Here is a 14,801-nt window from a genome sequence, read left to right on the forward strand (position 1 = left end):
GCGGGGAGAAGCTCGCACTCCGGCGGAGACAGCCTACGAGACGCCTGGTGACGGCGAAAACGGATGGGGGAAACAGGAGAGAAGGGGTATGGAAACAGGGGGAAACGGCGACAGGATTGAGTGAAAATGCGAAGGTGACATTGGGCCTGGGGAACCCCAGCGGGAAATGTGCCTCACGAATACCGAAAGGATGAGAGATGAATGCGCGGAAACGGGACGGGCGTCGGCATCCACACAGGCGCAGGCTTTTGGAAATGCACAACCATACATGCATGCGCAGGTACAAAACACAGACTTCTGCATGTATATATGGGGAAACGCCTAGGGAAACTGTAGAGGTAAAAGGTGCCGTGCAAAAAAGCGAACTGCTACTGCAAGAGACTCTCGGCGTTGTTGCGCTGGAGGGGGGAACCACCACGCGAAAGTGGCGCAACCAAACGAAACAGCTTACCAATCGGTACACAGAAAAAAAAGCACCTGGGAACTACGAAAAAACGAGGCGGAGGAGAAAGCATGGGGAAAAAAGAGCGACGGAGTTGGGTGGGGAAAAGCTCCGAGGACCTATGTGACCAACCGAGAGCGATCGAAAAGGGGGAGCTGCGCCCCGGAGGGAACAGAATTTTTTCTGAGAGTGAACGCGAGGAAAAGCGTTAGTGACTCCTGGGATGATGAAAAGTGGTATGGAAAAGCAAAAAAACCAGGAAAATGTGCCACACAGTGAGGACACTCGTTTCGTCTCAGATGCATATTCGCGGTAACAACACGTGCGAAAAAGGAACGACTTTTGTACTGCGCGACATCGAAACCGTAATTTTCACTGCAGCGTGTCCTGAATCGTCCACTATCCCAGAGCACTGCGGGGCTCGTTTTTCTTCCCTGGGCCTTCTTTAGCGAAAAGCCATCGTTTGGCGAGACAAGAAAAGAGAAGGAAGCCTCGAAAGGGCGGTCTCCCTCGCAAAAGAGCCGCATGACCGGGGTAGAGGGACGCCGCGTCTAAAACCCCCCTCTTCTTCTCTCAGCAGCGCGCGCCCAAGCGCAGAGGACGACGGGACCACCACAGACACCACATTTGCGATTTGCCGAGCGGAGCGATGCGGCGCCTTTCCAGAATATGTCTTGCTTGTTCGTGAAAACACCCGCGCCGCACAGAAGACCCAAACTTTTTGGGATGACTCTGAAAAACCAGCTGGGCAAAAACCCAGTTGCGCTGCTTGAAAAGACGTCGCAGGTGTCCCCGAAGTGCTGCACCGTTTTGGGAGAACGCTGCGCTGTGTACCGAAATCAGATGCGCGGGAGGCAACGCAAAGTGAGTTCCATTTGTCTTCTTCCCCAATTTCTCTCTCACGCTTACTTCCTCTGGTCAAGCAGCAGAGGGGGCCCCAGCGAAAAATTGGCCCAAACATAGAAAGCTGCTTCTGTCTGGCTTCTTGGACCCCGTTTCAAGGGGATTGGGCGCGGTGGGGAGCCGCCTGGTCCACATCTTTGGAAGCATCCCTCAGCACAGCGGGCCTCTCCTAGAAGAAACACAAACCCTTTTTCGCGAGCTTTCGCTCTCCAGGAAGAAGCACTTGCCGATTTTGAGGCAAGTTGAAGATACCCTCTTCCGCTTCGCTCACAGTGACAAGCTTGAAACCCTCGATAGACACCCGCATGACTGACGATTGGCGGTCATCGGAAGCACGCAGACGAACAGTAACACTGCAGATTGCCGAAGTCGGCAGAAGCACTGAATGGTCGCCAGTTGTAAAGGTTTCGAAGGAAAGAGGCAGCCCGCCAGTCGACGACGGGGAAACAGTCCGCAGGGTTGCAAACAGCCATTGCTCCAGCAGAGCTAAAGTCGTTATAGTTTGCGTGTAGAATTCCGCGCCGCTTTTGACAGAGCAGAGTTCCACGCAGCCCACCATTTTAGTTGATGACGATCTGCAGTGAAAGGGACTTGGGCACATGCGTCGTCACCGGAGAGTCAGCAGGTGAACTCAATGGACGGGACACGAGCAGTATCCACACACACACGGAGTGTCATGTTCCTCAGACTCAGACCACACACAGCCGGATTGTCCAGTTACTCAGGCAGTTTCACGGACGTATTCACAATTGACATGGACCACCAAGCAGCAACTCCTCCGACAAAAACTGACTGTTGTCAGGAGCAAGAGGTTGCGCTGCTCTGGGAAAGAATGGCCGTGTCACACCACTGGAACGCAAGTAAAATATCACACCGGCAAAATAGGTTTTTGCTTACGTCCTGAAGAGCTGTGGTATATTCAGCGTACAGAAGGTGAGAAAAGTGTGATCTAATGTGGCAGTTGGCCGCTCTCACTTGCCCGAGTCCGAACGTTACTACCTTCTTTGTGGAGTAGACATACCACAGAATCGCTTGTCTTGTTTCGGGGCAACACAATCCGGATTTCTCTGCGAGTCTGACTCTTCCTTTTTCGCCGTTTTCCTGCATGCATGTTACGCATCGACATCGAGAGGTGTTTCTCTCCTCTGGAGTGCTGCGAAAACTTCAAGTCCGCTTGTGCGAGACTTAAACGAACGCGTGGCCACCAAATGGTTCTGCTTTCCCTCCCAGACGACAGCGTCAGGTGTGGCCTGCCTCTCAGTTGCGTTGCGATGCCACGAATCGCAAGTGGCCACCGGAACAAATGTGATGAACCCGCTTTCTTGCGTCGCCTTCAGGGCTGATCACGTCATTTCTTCCGTGGTGCTAGTGGGGGGAGAGATTTGCATCATCAGTTCTTCATTCTCCCCACCTCCGTGTAACAAGAGATGTGCCACGCTAGGGCATTCCATTGTTGAATACGGGATTCTCGAGGATCGACGCCAGTCTCATTCCTCGGTTATCGTGGTTTTCTATGAGATGCTTTTTTCTTCAATGAACTTGCGGAAGAAAGGAAACGTCAAGCGATTGTGGAGACACAGACCGCATTTTAGTCGTCAGGTGGCAACTCACTATCTAAATTGTAAAGGTCTTGACTTCATCACCTCCAACGAACCAGGCACTTTGAAACGGTGATACTGAGGCCACATTCCTACAAATAAGACAGGCTGGTGACGTCATCGCTGACCGTCGCCTCAGGTAGCTTCCTGCAGAATCTACGGTGAAGTGGGGCTGTTCGTGGATGTGTTTTAAGGTCGCGACGCTGTGTTGCTCAAAAGTGGTTGGCGGTGGCCGCTCGCAAGTATACCCGTGTAGCAAGTGTTTCGTCATGCGCCAGATGATGCTCTCCCTAGTCTTTTCTGCATTGCCTTTCCAGTATAGCAGCTGCGTCAATACGACTACACAGCAGTGTTTCTGGCTGTCGGTGGTCCAGCGCCGCCCTTCCACGTGTTCTCGTCCCTGGCGACATCTTTCATAACGGATGCGTCGTGTCTACAGCTTCGTACCGGGCATTACAAGTGTGTTCCATTAACAACAAACATGCGACTGCCACGCGATTGGTGGCATTGCTGCGGACGGTTGCACTTTATGAGTCCTGCTGCCTACACTGTGAAATCGTGCGTCGCTGGGGGCCAGTCCTGACGAAGGCGAAACACTCTATTCCGTAGCGGCTAGGTCGGAGGTGGACGGCGACCTCGGTGGAAGGCTCGCTATGAGGGCATTGGGTAGGATTGCGTGGACTACGACTCGCTGGCACAAAGGCGAGTACGAGGGAGCGGGCGAGCGATAGGCTGCTGTGTCTACTGCCGTACATCTCGCAACAGAAAGCCCAACACGTGCCGGGTTCCTGCCCCTACAACCATTTGTTGTGTTGCCCATACTGAGACACTTGAAATCACGTTTGGCCCGATCACGTTCGATGCTCCTTTTCCCGGCAAGACTCCCCACAAGACCGACTGTATAACTTTAAGAAACAATGGTTCACGTACAGTCGCCGTGCAAATGCACACTGGTCGCTGTGAGTGAACATAGAACGTCAGTCTTTTCTGGCAATCAGTTCCCCACCATTTAACGGATCCTGTGGGTGGTGCAGTCGTCGCATTTTCACTCGGTGAACCGGCATGCAGCCGGAACATGTGACTAGTTGCTCCCTCTCCACTGTGTCGTTATTGTTTTGGTCCTTGTGTAGAATTCTGCTCCCATTTTGCCGTTGAAGTGAAGCGCTCCACGCATGCTGTTGTTCCAGCCGGTGAATGAGAAGCTTGCAAGGGGAAGAGGTATCGGCACATTTATCCCGACCTTCGCAGCAGACAGGCAAGCATCATGGGAGGACGGCGATTGGGACACAGGCAACAAACTCAGTGGCGCTCGACACGCCCGGAGGCCGCACCGTGGGATTGGCTACTCAAGAAGCTAAAGTCACATTCAGAGCGAATGTGAAGACTGTGCCTACTCACCTGCCCGACAGCGACAGCCTGCTGGAACGAGCGAGCTGTGGAGCCACTCTGTGTGAAAATAGCCGTGCCATTCCCCTGAACCAGCAGGAAGAAATACGTCGACGAAAGCTGTGCCTCTCTGGCACCGTGCCGACTCGCGAGACGCGTCAATTTCCTTTCGCTTCACAGCAAATCGACGGGTGTGTCAAAGCGGGCTCAGAAGCGATAGCAGCTGGGGAGAACCAGAAGAGGATAGGAACAAAGGGCTCTGCTCTTTACTTTTTGTGTGGGCAAATCCTGACTCACATATTTGTTGGTGTTCACGAGGTCCACCGCCTGTTGAAGAGAATTGACCTTCTTAACGCATAGAACCGGCCCGAAAAGTTCCTCCTGGGCAAAAGACAAACACACCCGCCAGGACAGAAGGCTCACTGTACAGTGTGTTGAACCTGACCACATACTATTCCGGAACGAGAATATTCGTCTAAGGATTCCTACGTGCATAGTCCTATGCCTCTTTCGTCATTCGAATCAGAGAAGGTATCGAATCTTTCTTTTCCTGCATCTGAAGACAATGAACCAGCAGTTTTTCTGCAGCAGCGGGTGTGACACCAAGCAATCGATACAGTTACTGTATCAGTCAGGTGCTGAAAACTTGTAAGATTAGTACTTTGTCTCTTCCGTCTGCTGTGAAACGATGGTGCCATTCTCTTAGAAGCCGAGTTCTCTCACGAGCGCCGCAAGGTGCTGTGGAGGATTTCCCTTGTCTGAGGAGTACCTTGTAGGCGGTGATGTCCAGATGAGGAATCTCAAGTACTGTCGGACCAAGAAAGTTGCCGTTGGGGAGGCCTTCTACGACCGGATGAAGGCCGTCGAGGACCAGCTTTGCGCCCTCGCGAATGCTCTGCTTCACCGCCGCCTTGACTCGAAGCTTCGATTCCTTGGAAATCAACGGCCCAACTTTGACGCTCGGGTCGTTGCCGGCGCCAACTGAGTAGAAAAGGCGGAGAATGACTATTATCACGGGGTATAGGTGCTCTCTTTAATCCGATTGTGCCTGCCAAACAAAGTACCCTGCGAGTGTGGTGATTTTCGTCTACCCGATAGCGCAGATAGCCTAACGGCGGCCGACAGGTGAAACTGGGCAGGTGTTCTTATCACCCCGCATAGAGTATCAATCCGTTAACATTTGAAGCTAGACTTGGGGAACGAGACTGTGTCTTGTTGAGGACGGTCTGATGTGACTGGCACCTTCAAATCGACGGAGAAATCAAGAGCGAACACGCCGGAAATATAAGACAGGAGATAGTGTGGCAGGACTACGACGGGAAGGATTTCTTTTGGTGTCCTGCCCCCCCCCTGCAGTGAGAGACCAAGAGAAGTCACGACAGGGGCGCAGAGAAACAGCCCGTCAGTATTGAATTTTGAGGCATTGGTGACCTGCCTTTTAAAGCACTTGCACGGAGGAGGAGGTCTTCCAACCAGTTTCCGGCGTCGCCAACCAATAGCACCACTGAAATGGACATGCAGCGCTGGCCTGCTTCGCCGAAAGCCGCAGTTACAACTCCATTGAGAGCTTCTTCCTTGTCTGCGTCTGCGTTTTCCACACCGTCGCAGGGATGTGAACATGTAATGCGAAGACATTGATGACTCCGTGTGACTACATAGAGCACTTTGTACTAGTGGCATTGATTATTGTTTGCAGCATTAAACGCATTTATCCGTGTGTTCAAAACGCCTGAAGCCCCAGTGGAGCGAACCCAGCTCCCGTGCAGTGGTCAGGGTGCGGCAGTGGGGCGTGAGCTGTTCCAGCTTTCGAAGGGCACACTCTAACAGGGAAGTGGAATCAGGACGTGTTCTGTGGTGTAAAGTTGAAGGGGGGATCTTCAGGGGCCAGATAACTTGAAAGGTACATACCTGGCATGACAACTGCATGGTTTTTCGCCCCCATGTTGCATTGAGCGCGTTTCCCGGACTCTCCGCACAGCTTGTAAATATGTTCGCCTGGTAAAACGCAGTGACAAACTCGGGAACTTCGTTTTCCCGCCTGACGTTCTCAGCCCGCCGAGCAATGGCAACCATCAGTCATTTAGGGAGTGGCTCAGGAGAAGGCCTTGTTGCTCTCAGACCACTGCGAGTTTAGAAGCCTCAGTTCCCACCTGGGCTCATCTAGGCCATGCGGGGATTCCTCTATAGGTTCCTGCGCTTTACAACCGGGCAAACAACGTAGCTCTCCTAGACACTTGCCTGCTTTGTTGCTGCCTACGAACGAAACCGCAGCGACGTCAGGATCCATGCAGAGAATGTTTGCCGTCCGAGCGTCTCCGTGCTGAATAAGGAAAACCCTTCGAAACCACAGACGTCGTCTGCGCGAAGACCTGATGCTTATTCACACCCGCTGCCACGTAGAAGCCAGGAGTGCCGCCATTCAGGACTTACCCCCCCCATCCGGGTTCCAGAGCGGGAGTACACAACACAGACGCTAAAGCCATGCTCTGAAAAAGTGACTTCCCGTGCTTCAGAAGCTGGTGCCAACGGAGCTGTTCAGGAACAACATCATAATATACATATAAGAAAGCAAGCAGAGAAGAGCAGTGTTCCTGAATTGCTACTTGGCATCTAATACCTGTATTACATTTAATCAGTGGTTCTGTCGAGGTGCATTGCCAAATATGTTTTGCCTTCACTAGTTCGGTCTAAAAACGGTTACCAAAAAATTTGTAAGCCCATCCTGGAAACACAGCCGAAAATTCTTGTGCGGAGGCTTCGCTAAGGGAGAACAAAATGCAGCACTCCGATAGGGGCATCACTCAAAAAGAGGCACGCTTGAATAAGTACTCTTCGGCCTACCACAACGTTAACAACACCTTTCGGCCAGCCAGCTTCTTGAACGAAACTCATGAGCTTTGTTGCCGCCAGCGGAGTCCTTTCGGACGGCTTTAGCAAGAATGTGTTTCCAGCTAAACAGGCGATTGGAAACATCCATAGTGGAATCTGCGAGGCACCATAATTCGGAGAATCATTTTAGAGCACTCGTGATTTACTTTGAAGTAGCGCCTAATACTCGTCCTGCAAACTTCTAGCCGCTAGACATGCTCATGACCCACCATGAACAGAAGTGGGGCTCGTCTGCTCGTAACCAACGCGTTACATCAACATGCCAACCCCCGAGCAGACAGAACAAAGAACACCGCATGTCGTGACGCACATCGACTGGCATACAAACACTGCGGCCACTCTCTACAGATACACGCCCTACCAGATTGACACAAGGAGATCCGGACAATGGAAGGCACGGCATATTTTCCATCCTACCATGGCGGGGAAATTGAAAGGTGTGATGCCGGAGCAGACGCCAAGTGGGAGCTTGTATGTGAAGCAGTCCATACCCTCTGCTATGTCATGCAAATTATCGCCTCGCAGGAAAGAAGAAGCTGATAACGTCTCTTCTACAGCTTCGATTCCACGCCTGACTTCACCTCGTGCATCGCAAAGCGTCTTCCCATGTTCTGAGCATAACACATTTTCAATTGGTTCATGAATCATCGACCCAATCATTCACACCCCATTCGCTGTGCGACCATGAAGGCCTGTAGTCTGATGATAAAACTCGTATTTCGTGCGTACCTCGTGTGATGATGTTAGCAAGGTCTTCCTGTCCGTTTTCCAATGCGTGCAAGAAGGAGAGTAGAAACTTCTTCCTTTTAGCCAGGCTCATCTGCTGCCATCCTGTTTGCGCGGCGTGGCAGCTTCGGATTGCTGAATGGACTTCGGCGTCCGAGGGCTGCGGGTTCACTGCCAGCAGGTCCTGATTAATATCAACAGCATCAAGAAGCACGAAGTTGCGCAACCCCGTGCAAGCTCCCAGATGTCACACGTTGCAGGGTACATTCAAGCTGATAAAAACTAAAGGCTGAGGCGCTCGTCATAGCGTGAAAATGGCTTCGTGTTCCGACGGGGGGTAGACGCGTCTTGCTCACGATTTCCGTTATCTTCGAGGTATTGGCTCGCTTCTGCTGCCGACCAGCCACAGCTGAAATTCAGTAAAGTTGTTCAAAATTGTAGCAGTGAAATTAACTGGACACTTTCGGACCCTATAGATGGGACATGTGTTCCCCTTAGTTGGTGAAACGTCTCCGCGACTAGTGGCAGGAACTAGAGTCAAGGCGAAAGTCATCCACAGGTTCAGCCTATACGCTAAAGAGCGGAAGCACCTTCGCAAAGGAGAAACGGGACGATAGAGTGTCTGTCGTCACTGTTCAGCTGGTAGCCCGTCCCCAGTTTCTGCCGGTGGTGTGCACAGTTGTTACAGTTCGCCCTAGGTTCAGTTACTTTTTGCATGTTATTTATCCCATGCCTACGTTGGTTGACGGGCAGTGTACGAGGTGAACCCGATCCTTATCGGCGATGTTTGTTTTGCTCGTAACAAACTTGTTGTCTATGAACATGGGGACTTTTCCCTCTTTCATGAAAGGAATCAGTGACCCTAGGCTTGTGGACATGGCTCTCGTTCCCAGATGACGATGATTAAAAGGTACGGTTTCATGTCTCCAGAAAGATGTAAGAAGGCGACCATTTGAAGGCAGAACTGGTTCCAGCGTCAACACCTTGCAAAATTTTGCTTGAGAGGAAACTTGAGAGACAGCTGGAAAAGTCACACGGCCAATGAAAGGGCGGTGACGAGTGAGAGAGCAACAGCCACGCATTGCACCGGCAGGACGTGCCCGGTGCGAAGTAGATGCCCACATCGTGAGGTCCCCAGTCGAGCGTCTGCAAAACTGCTCATAAATGTCACTGTCTTTTCACCACTTGAACACGCAAACGTGCCCAAATTGACGACTAAGAAAGGAGGGCCACGAACTTCGTAGCGTCAACAGTAAAGAATTGTATCGTGCACCCAGAAAACGTCTGTTACAGCCACACCCGTCAATTTAGCAACGCTTTTCGGGTACTATATTATTGCTTTTGGCTGAAAGACATCACAGGCTGTTCTTCTAGCGCAATATAAGATGACCACCGCAATCGGAGGACCAGGCTACGGAAAACAGGCCAAAAGGTTTTCGCAACAAGTGAGCGGCAGGCTTTCAGGTGGGTAAAAGCTACACACAGCGTTCGGAGTTGGGAACGAGATCCTGGTATAAAGGACATCGTGAACAAGACCATAGTGCAATTGGTTCTTTTGATGTGGGACTCCATAGGCCAAAATGTGTGTATTTCCCCAAGTAACTCCCCCATGACAGGATATTTGTCCTGAACCCAAGAGTGGGAGGCGATCCCTCAGCGGCGGCAACAGAGGTCGGGGAGGCACCTGCCGCTCACCGAACGTCGAGATTAGCAAGGCACGGCGGTCCCTGCCATGTGCTCTGAACGCAGCGTCTCTGCGAGATGCTGCACGAAACACTACTATAATGGTTGTCATCTTGTCATACTTCCCCCCGAGCACTTGAAACTACCTCAGTCGAACGAAAGCTCGCTGTGCTCACTCGCGATCGTAAGCATTCTGCCGGGGGTGATCAGAATATCTGAGTTTCCTGAAGGCTTTTAGCGTCTACGGTTGGGCGTGCCCCGGCTTTCCTCCACTGCCTGACACCAACAGAGAATGCTATACCTCCCCATCACGTTGTGGCAAGATGAGAAGACGATTATTCTTGAGTTCAGGCAAAGTCCCAGCCGCGTTTCGAGTAGCACCAGCGCCTTTTTTTCAGTCTACAGCCCTCCTCAGCTCACCCACTATGCATTATAAGATACTCAGGACGCGACCTTCTGGTCCGACATCGCACAGCAGGGAAACGGTAGAGCATTCGCCACGGTACGACCTAGCAAAAGTGATTTTGCAATGTCGTTTTCCGGTAGCTGGTTTTGCTGACTCTGGGGATGGCGGGCAACCGCTGGCATCTCGTGACATGATCAAATGAACAGATGATCAAGTTCAGCTTCTATTATGTCGTCATGGTAGCGCCTCTAATACTCCGTTCAGTTACTTGTATCACGGGGTTGTTCGCATGGTAGTGCAAGGGATGAGTGGCTCATATAAGAGGTGCAGCCTTGCAACGCCCTGACTGTCTCCACTGCACTCACAAACATTCACTATCCCGCTTCGGCGCGGAAGGGGCTTAGGGTGAGAGTAAGTTTGATTCAGGGCATTACGTACATGGAGATTTTCTCGGCAGCAGTTAGAGGCTTGCGAACTTTTGTAAACGGGCCCTTCTTCTCCCACTTATTGTAGACCCCCAAGAGTGGCATGTGAGCCCTCCTGTGATAGGCCAGAGGCACTGATGATGTAGGCGATATAGAGGTATATTCTGCTCTGCCAGGTTGCCGGGAGGCGGGCCGCGCTCCTCCATCATGCGAACAGAAGCTGCTGCCAAACTCGAGGTGACAGCAGTCGTTGGCAGCTGAAATCATGCCATGAGTCTGCTGTTGCGTTCTTTGATGCAGCGCGGAGGCTGCCGTTTGGACAGCTACACTAGCTCTTGACGTGCAAGTCGTTACATCAGCCCTGCCAACATGATACTCCCCTGCGCTTCCTGGAAAGCACTTTGGCTCACTGGGCAACGGCAAAGTATTAACTTCAGTACCACCCTTTACCGATGCCAGTACTTCGATTTGCTGGCGAGCAGACCGGTCAACTGCCTCTACAACGAACTGTGTAGGGTACTCATCCCAAGTGTAGGACGGCCGCAGCGGATTCACATGACGTTTGGTCTTCAGTCCATTTCTCTGCGTATCTGCCTGCGCGAACGGTAAGAAAACAACTCACCAACTTTCAAGACCCATTTTACCGCCCCACACCATAGTGGAGAGTGCAACGACCCGGCTCAACGATTTCGTTCTTCTAATGCCTCATGAGCAGTTACCTATACCTGAAGTCACGGACTTGGATCCTGACTGAAAGTTCTAGCGTCGGTGCCGGACAATCACCTGAGCTCCCTGAATGTCGGCAGTTGAGTATATGTTAACCCCTCCTCTCTTCGGTTTCAAGGGTATGCGCCTGTCAGCCCGTACACATCCAGCACAGTAGAGAAATGAGAACTGGGGTTCGATATTTCCATTGTGGCGTCCGTTTCAACACATTGTCAATGGCCAGCCGTCGGCTATCATGTTGCAGTCGGGGCAACTCCGTGCGGACGTGTACGGGGGATAAAGAGGCAAATACAACGCTTCAAGCGAAGATCTTGATTATTTCATATGTGGACGGAAAAGACATCGGGCGAAGACGATACAAAACTATTTGCGCTCCTCTCCTGTCGTCACAGTTGTTTCGGAAACTGTGGGAGGCGGGGCATCGAAACAACAACAGCAGTAACGGCCACCTGCAAATGCTCGCTCGTAGCCGGCGTTGCGGACTGAGTAAAGCATTGCCTCGACAATGTGTCTCGACATTTTCTGGGGCTCTACGTGTCTGCAAGCGTCTTCTCTTTCACCGCAGTTGTTTTGCAGCTTCCGTGGGGGAGTCCCGGCAAGTTGAGATGGTGGTCAGGTGAGTTACATATCCATGAGCTTTTCTTCTACAAGGTTCAACTGGCCAGTCGCGAACCCGTGGCTGAACTTTACTCGGAAAAACGGCTTCTTGGGTACTTTTCTCTTCTCTGGGCAGTCGCTTCTGGCAGCGCTATCCGACACCGATCCCGATTATGCCTACATTTGCCGTTGCAGTTACCACCATCGCTAGGATTGGGTTGAGGTATGATACCTTGAGCTCGTTGCTCCGTCGATATCTTCCGTTATCAAAGGGTAGAATGGAGCGCGCATAGCCCTCGCGTGCACCCGGGGAAGGCTCTTCTCAATATGCCCTGTGTCACTCAGACACAGTTGATGCGTCATCCGCAGCACTTACACCGAGTGCCGCGGCGAAGCAGGCCAGGCGTTCGGCAAATTAACGCGACATATCATCTACGTCACGCTGGGAACGCTTGCTGTGTTCCCATCTAGCTGGTGATTATACAGCAACCCAATTACAGCTGTGTTTTTCCACACACCAGCAACTGAGCACACCTCACTCGGGCCTACCCTGAAGTAGGAGCCACCCTGAGGTGACGCACACGTCGTGCCACTGCCGCCTACAAGGCTGTATCGTCCGACAGAAATTTCAACTAGCAGTTCACGGGGAGGATCCTGAGTGCGCGCGAACGGTTTTAGGTGAACGAACCTATCACGAGTTGTTCGCCATGTGGCTGCGATTCGCCTTTTTGGGCCAACGCGACAGCCTCTTCTGTCCAAATATGAGAAGGGACGGTCCAGTTCGGTAGAACGTAGCTGCAAACACCCAACGCAACGACTTTTGTATGCATGGTAAGCTTCTGGGCTCCGTCCTGTGACGCAGTTTCTGGTTGTTGCTCCCATAGGGAAGCGTCAGGACTTACACAGGGTCGTTTGGGTTATTATGCCTTGCTACGACGTGATGCGGCCTCTTGGTGCCATTAATGTCCTGTCATCGTCCCGTGGAGAACCACTGGAAATACATTAAGCAGCTTGTCGGAAGAGGTGTTCTCCGTCGTCGCCGCTTCCGGAAGTCTTGCGACCTAGCAGCGAGTGCTGAGTTTTTTCTTGGGAGGCCGGTGGCGTACCTGGCAGTGGAGAGATGAACTGAGTCTGCATTCTTGGGGAGGCCGGAAAAAACTGGTCCGCATAGCGAGTTGGTTGGGTGTAGAACCTTCAATCTTGTCAATGTTTGAGTCACCTATGCTGTCATCACAGTGAATAGCTACCGTACGTTCCGTGAAACGTATTGTGAGAGTACCCGGTCTACACCATCCCTCGTGAACGCTATCCGTGGGTGTCTTCATTGCTGGACTGCCCAACGATAGTCAAAGCGTACAGATTCGTGAACAAACAAAACGGGTCAAGCGACGATGTGATTACCCATTACGAGGATGATAATGATGATACCGGCCTTTCCAGAAGAAAAGCCACTGCTTCATATTCACAACACGGTAGACGAAAACAACCAAGAACACCGCTGTCATGGGTTACGACATGAATCTGTCTTGGGCTCTGAGTGATGATTGGTGCCTCCTCCACTTGAAGCCACTGGCACCAGCAAGTTCTTGCCAAGCTAATCTGATGAGAAACTGACTCTCTTCGGCGCTGCTCTGCTTCCTCATTCCGTCTAAGGAAACAGCGGATGGGTGGTTACCGGGATGCCTGTGGAGCTCATTCACAACCAGTGCTCGGGCTGGCCGTGGCATGTCTCTTTCGCATCTTTCTTCGACATTTCCACAGTCGCCGTCCCACACCGCATTGATCCTAGCCTACCCATCATTTGCGTGTCTTGTCCTTGGACCGCCGTCTGTGGCCTGGGTGATATCGCTGACGTTTAGGGTGTCTCTAACAAACTTAAGGGGCGGAGGCTTTTCCTCCTTGTACGACGGAAGCTTGTACTGAAGATACGACAGAAGAGACGGCATCGTGCAGACACCGGTCTCGTCTACAGACAATTCACGTCTTGCGAGTCCTTTTTTCGCCGCTATCCTTAAAAAACAGCCGTTGATCCCCTGTTCGTGTACGTTAAAGTGCGTAACACGATGACTAGCTTTTCACTCATGCTTGCACACGCCGTTTCCAACGCGCTACTTCTTCGTATCAGTTATGGGCCTCCTCTCGCTCATTCTGCAGCGTCACGCTGGACGTACGTGAACCTATATCAGGGCCACCAGTTCTGAAGGAGAACAGAAACGTTGTGTCCTGTTTGATCTGACCAACGAACATTTCCTCTATGCTGTTCACACCCTTTCTGCCCTCGAGTATTGGCACAAAATGCACCGAAGATGGATATGGAGGAATCTGCCAACCTCAGGATCTAGGGGGTTTACTACTCGATTGGTTTTGAACCCTGTCGGTTTCGGATAGGCGAACTGCACGCAGCACCGATGCACATGGCTTTACGATTGACAAAACCTTTAGGATTTCCAGATGTACAAAGACAAGACGGGAGGCTGTCAAAGGTTAGCTACTCTGCGTGTCTCCGCGGTGTATTCGATCGTTGGTTAAAGAGTTGCTTGGGAAGCCCCGGCTAGGAACACGCAAGCAGGCAAGCGCCGCAGTCGCACCACAGTACTTTCTGTCATGAACGCCCTGTGTCACAGAGACTGCCTCGCTAGGAGGCTCAGGCGTAAAAATGGTTCCGCGAGGACGAATGCTTCAGCGCATGCATGCATTTGCGGGCAAGATCCAGTCAACGGGGTTTGCCGAAATTGCTGTGCCGCGAACAAAAATGTCGGAGATTTGCAAGCCAGAAGATTTCGTTCGATAACCACCGTAAGCAATCGTACTCTTGAGAACCAGAACCACTTCTGCTCTTGAAGTGGGACCTGTCGTTTGAGAGCTGATACGAGAGGACTGCTCCAGGGTTGTAGACACAAGATCCGCCACCTCACCTCGATATCGCGGTTTTGCAGAGACAGATCGATCGGCCTGGAATCTTCCCGCGGTCTTCTGGTGGACGCCCTGTGAAGTGTGGAGTGCACGAATAGAGCCATTTT

The 14,801-nt window shown here is 51.9% G+C and overlaps 1 protein-coding gene across 1 annotated transcript; it reads right to left on the reverse strand.

Annotated features, from left to right (window-relative positions):
- Positions 1 to 4,285: 4,285 nt before the first annotated feature.
- On the reverse strand, positions 4,286 to 8,822 carry NCLIV_055270 (Aldehyde dehydrogenase, related; the record flags this gene model as incomplete). Its single annotated transcript, XM_003885081.1, has 9 exons — positions 4,286 to 4,297; positions 4,627 to 4,710; positions 5,099 to 5,310; positions 5,777 to 5,903; positions 6,238 to 6,324; positions 7,171 to 7,314; positions 7,636 to 7,829; positions 7,948 to 8,038; positions 8,682 to 8,822. 9 exons carry the CDS (start codon positions 8,820 to 8,822, stop codon positions 4,286 to 4,288), a joined length of 1,092 nt encoding a protein of 363 aa, XP_003885130.1.
- Positions 8,823 to 14,801: the final 5,979 nt, after the last annotated feature.

The sequence above is a fragment of the Neospora caninum genome, chromosome XI (genome assembly GCF_000208865.1).
Source record: "Neospora caninum Liverpool complete genome, chromosome XI".
NCBI classification, from domain to species: Eukaryota; Apicomplexa; class Conoidasida; order Eucoccidiorida; family Sarcocystidae; genus Neospora; species Neospora caninum.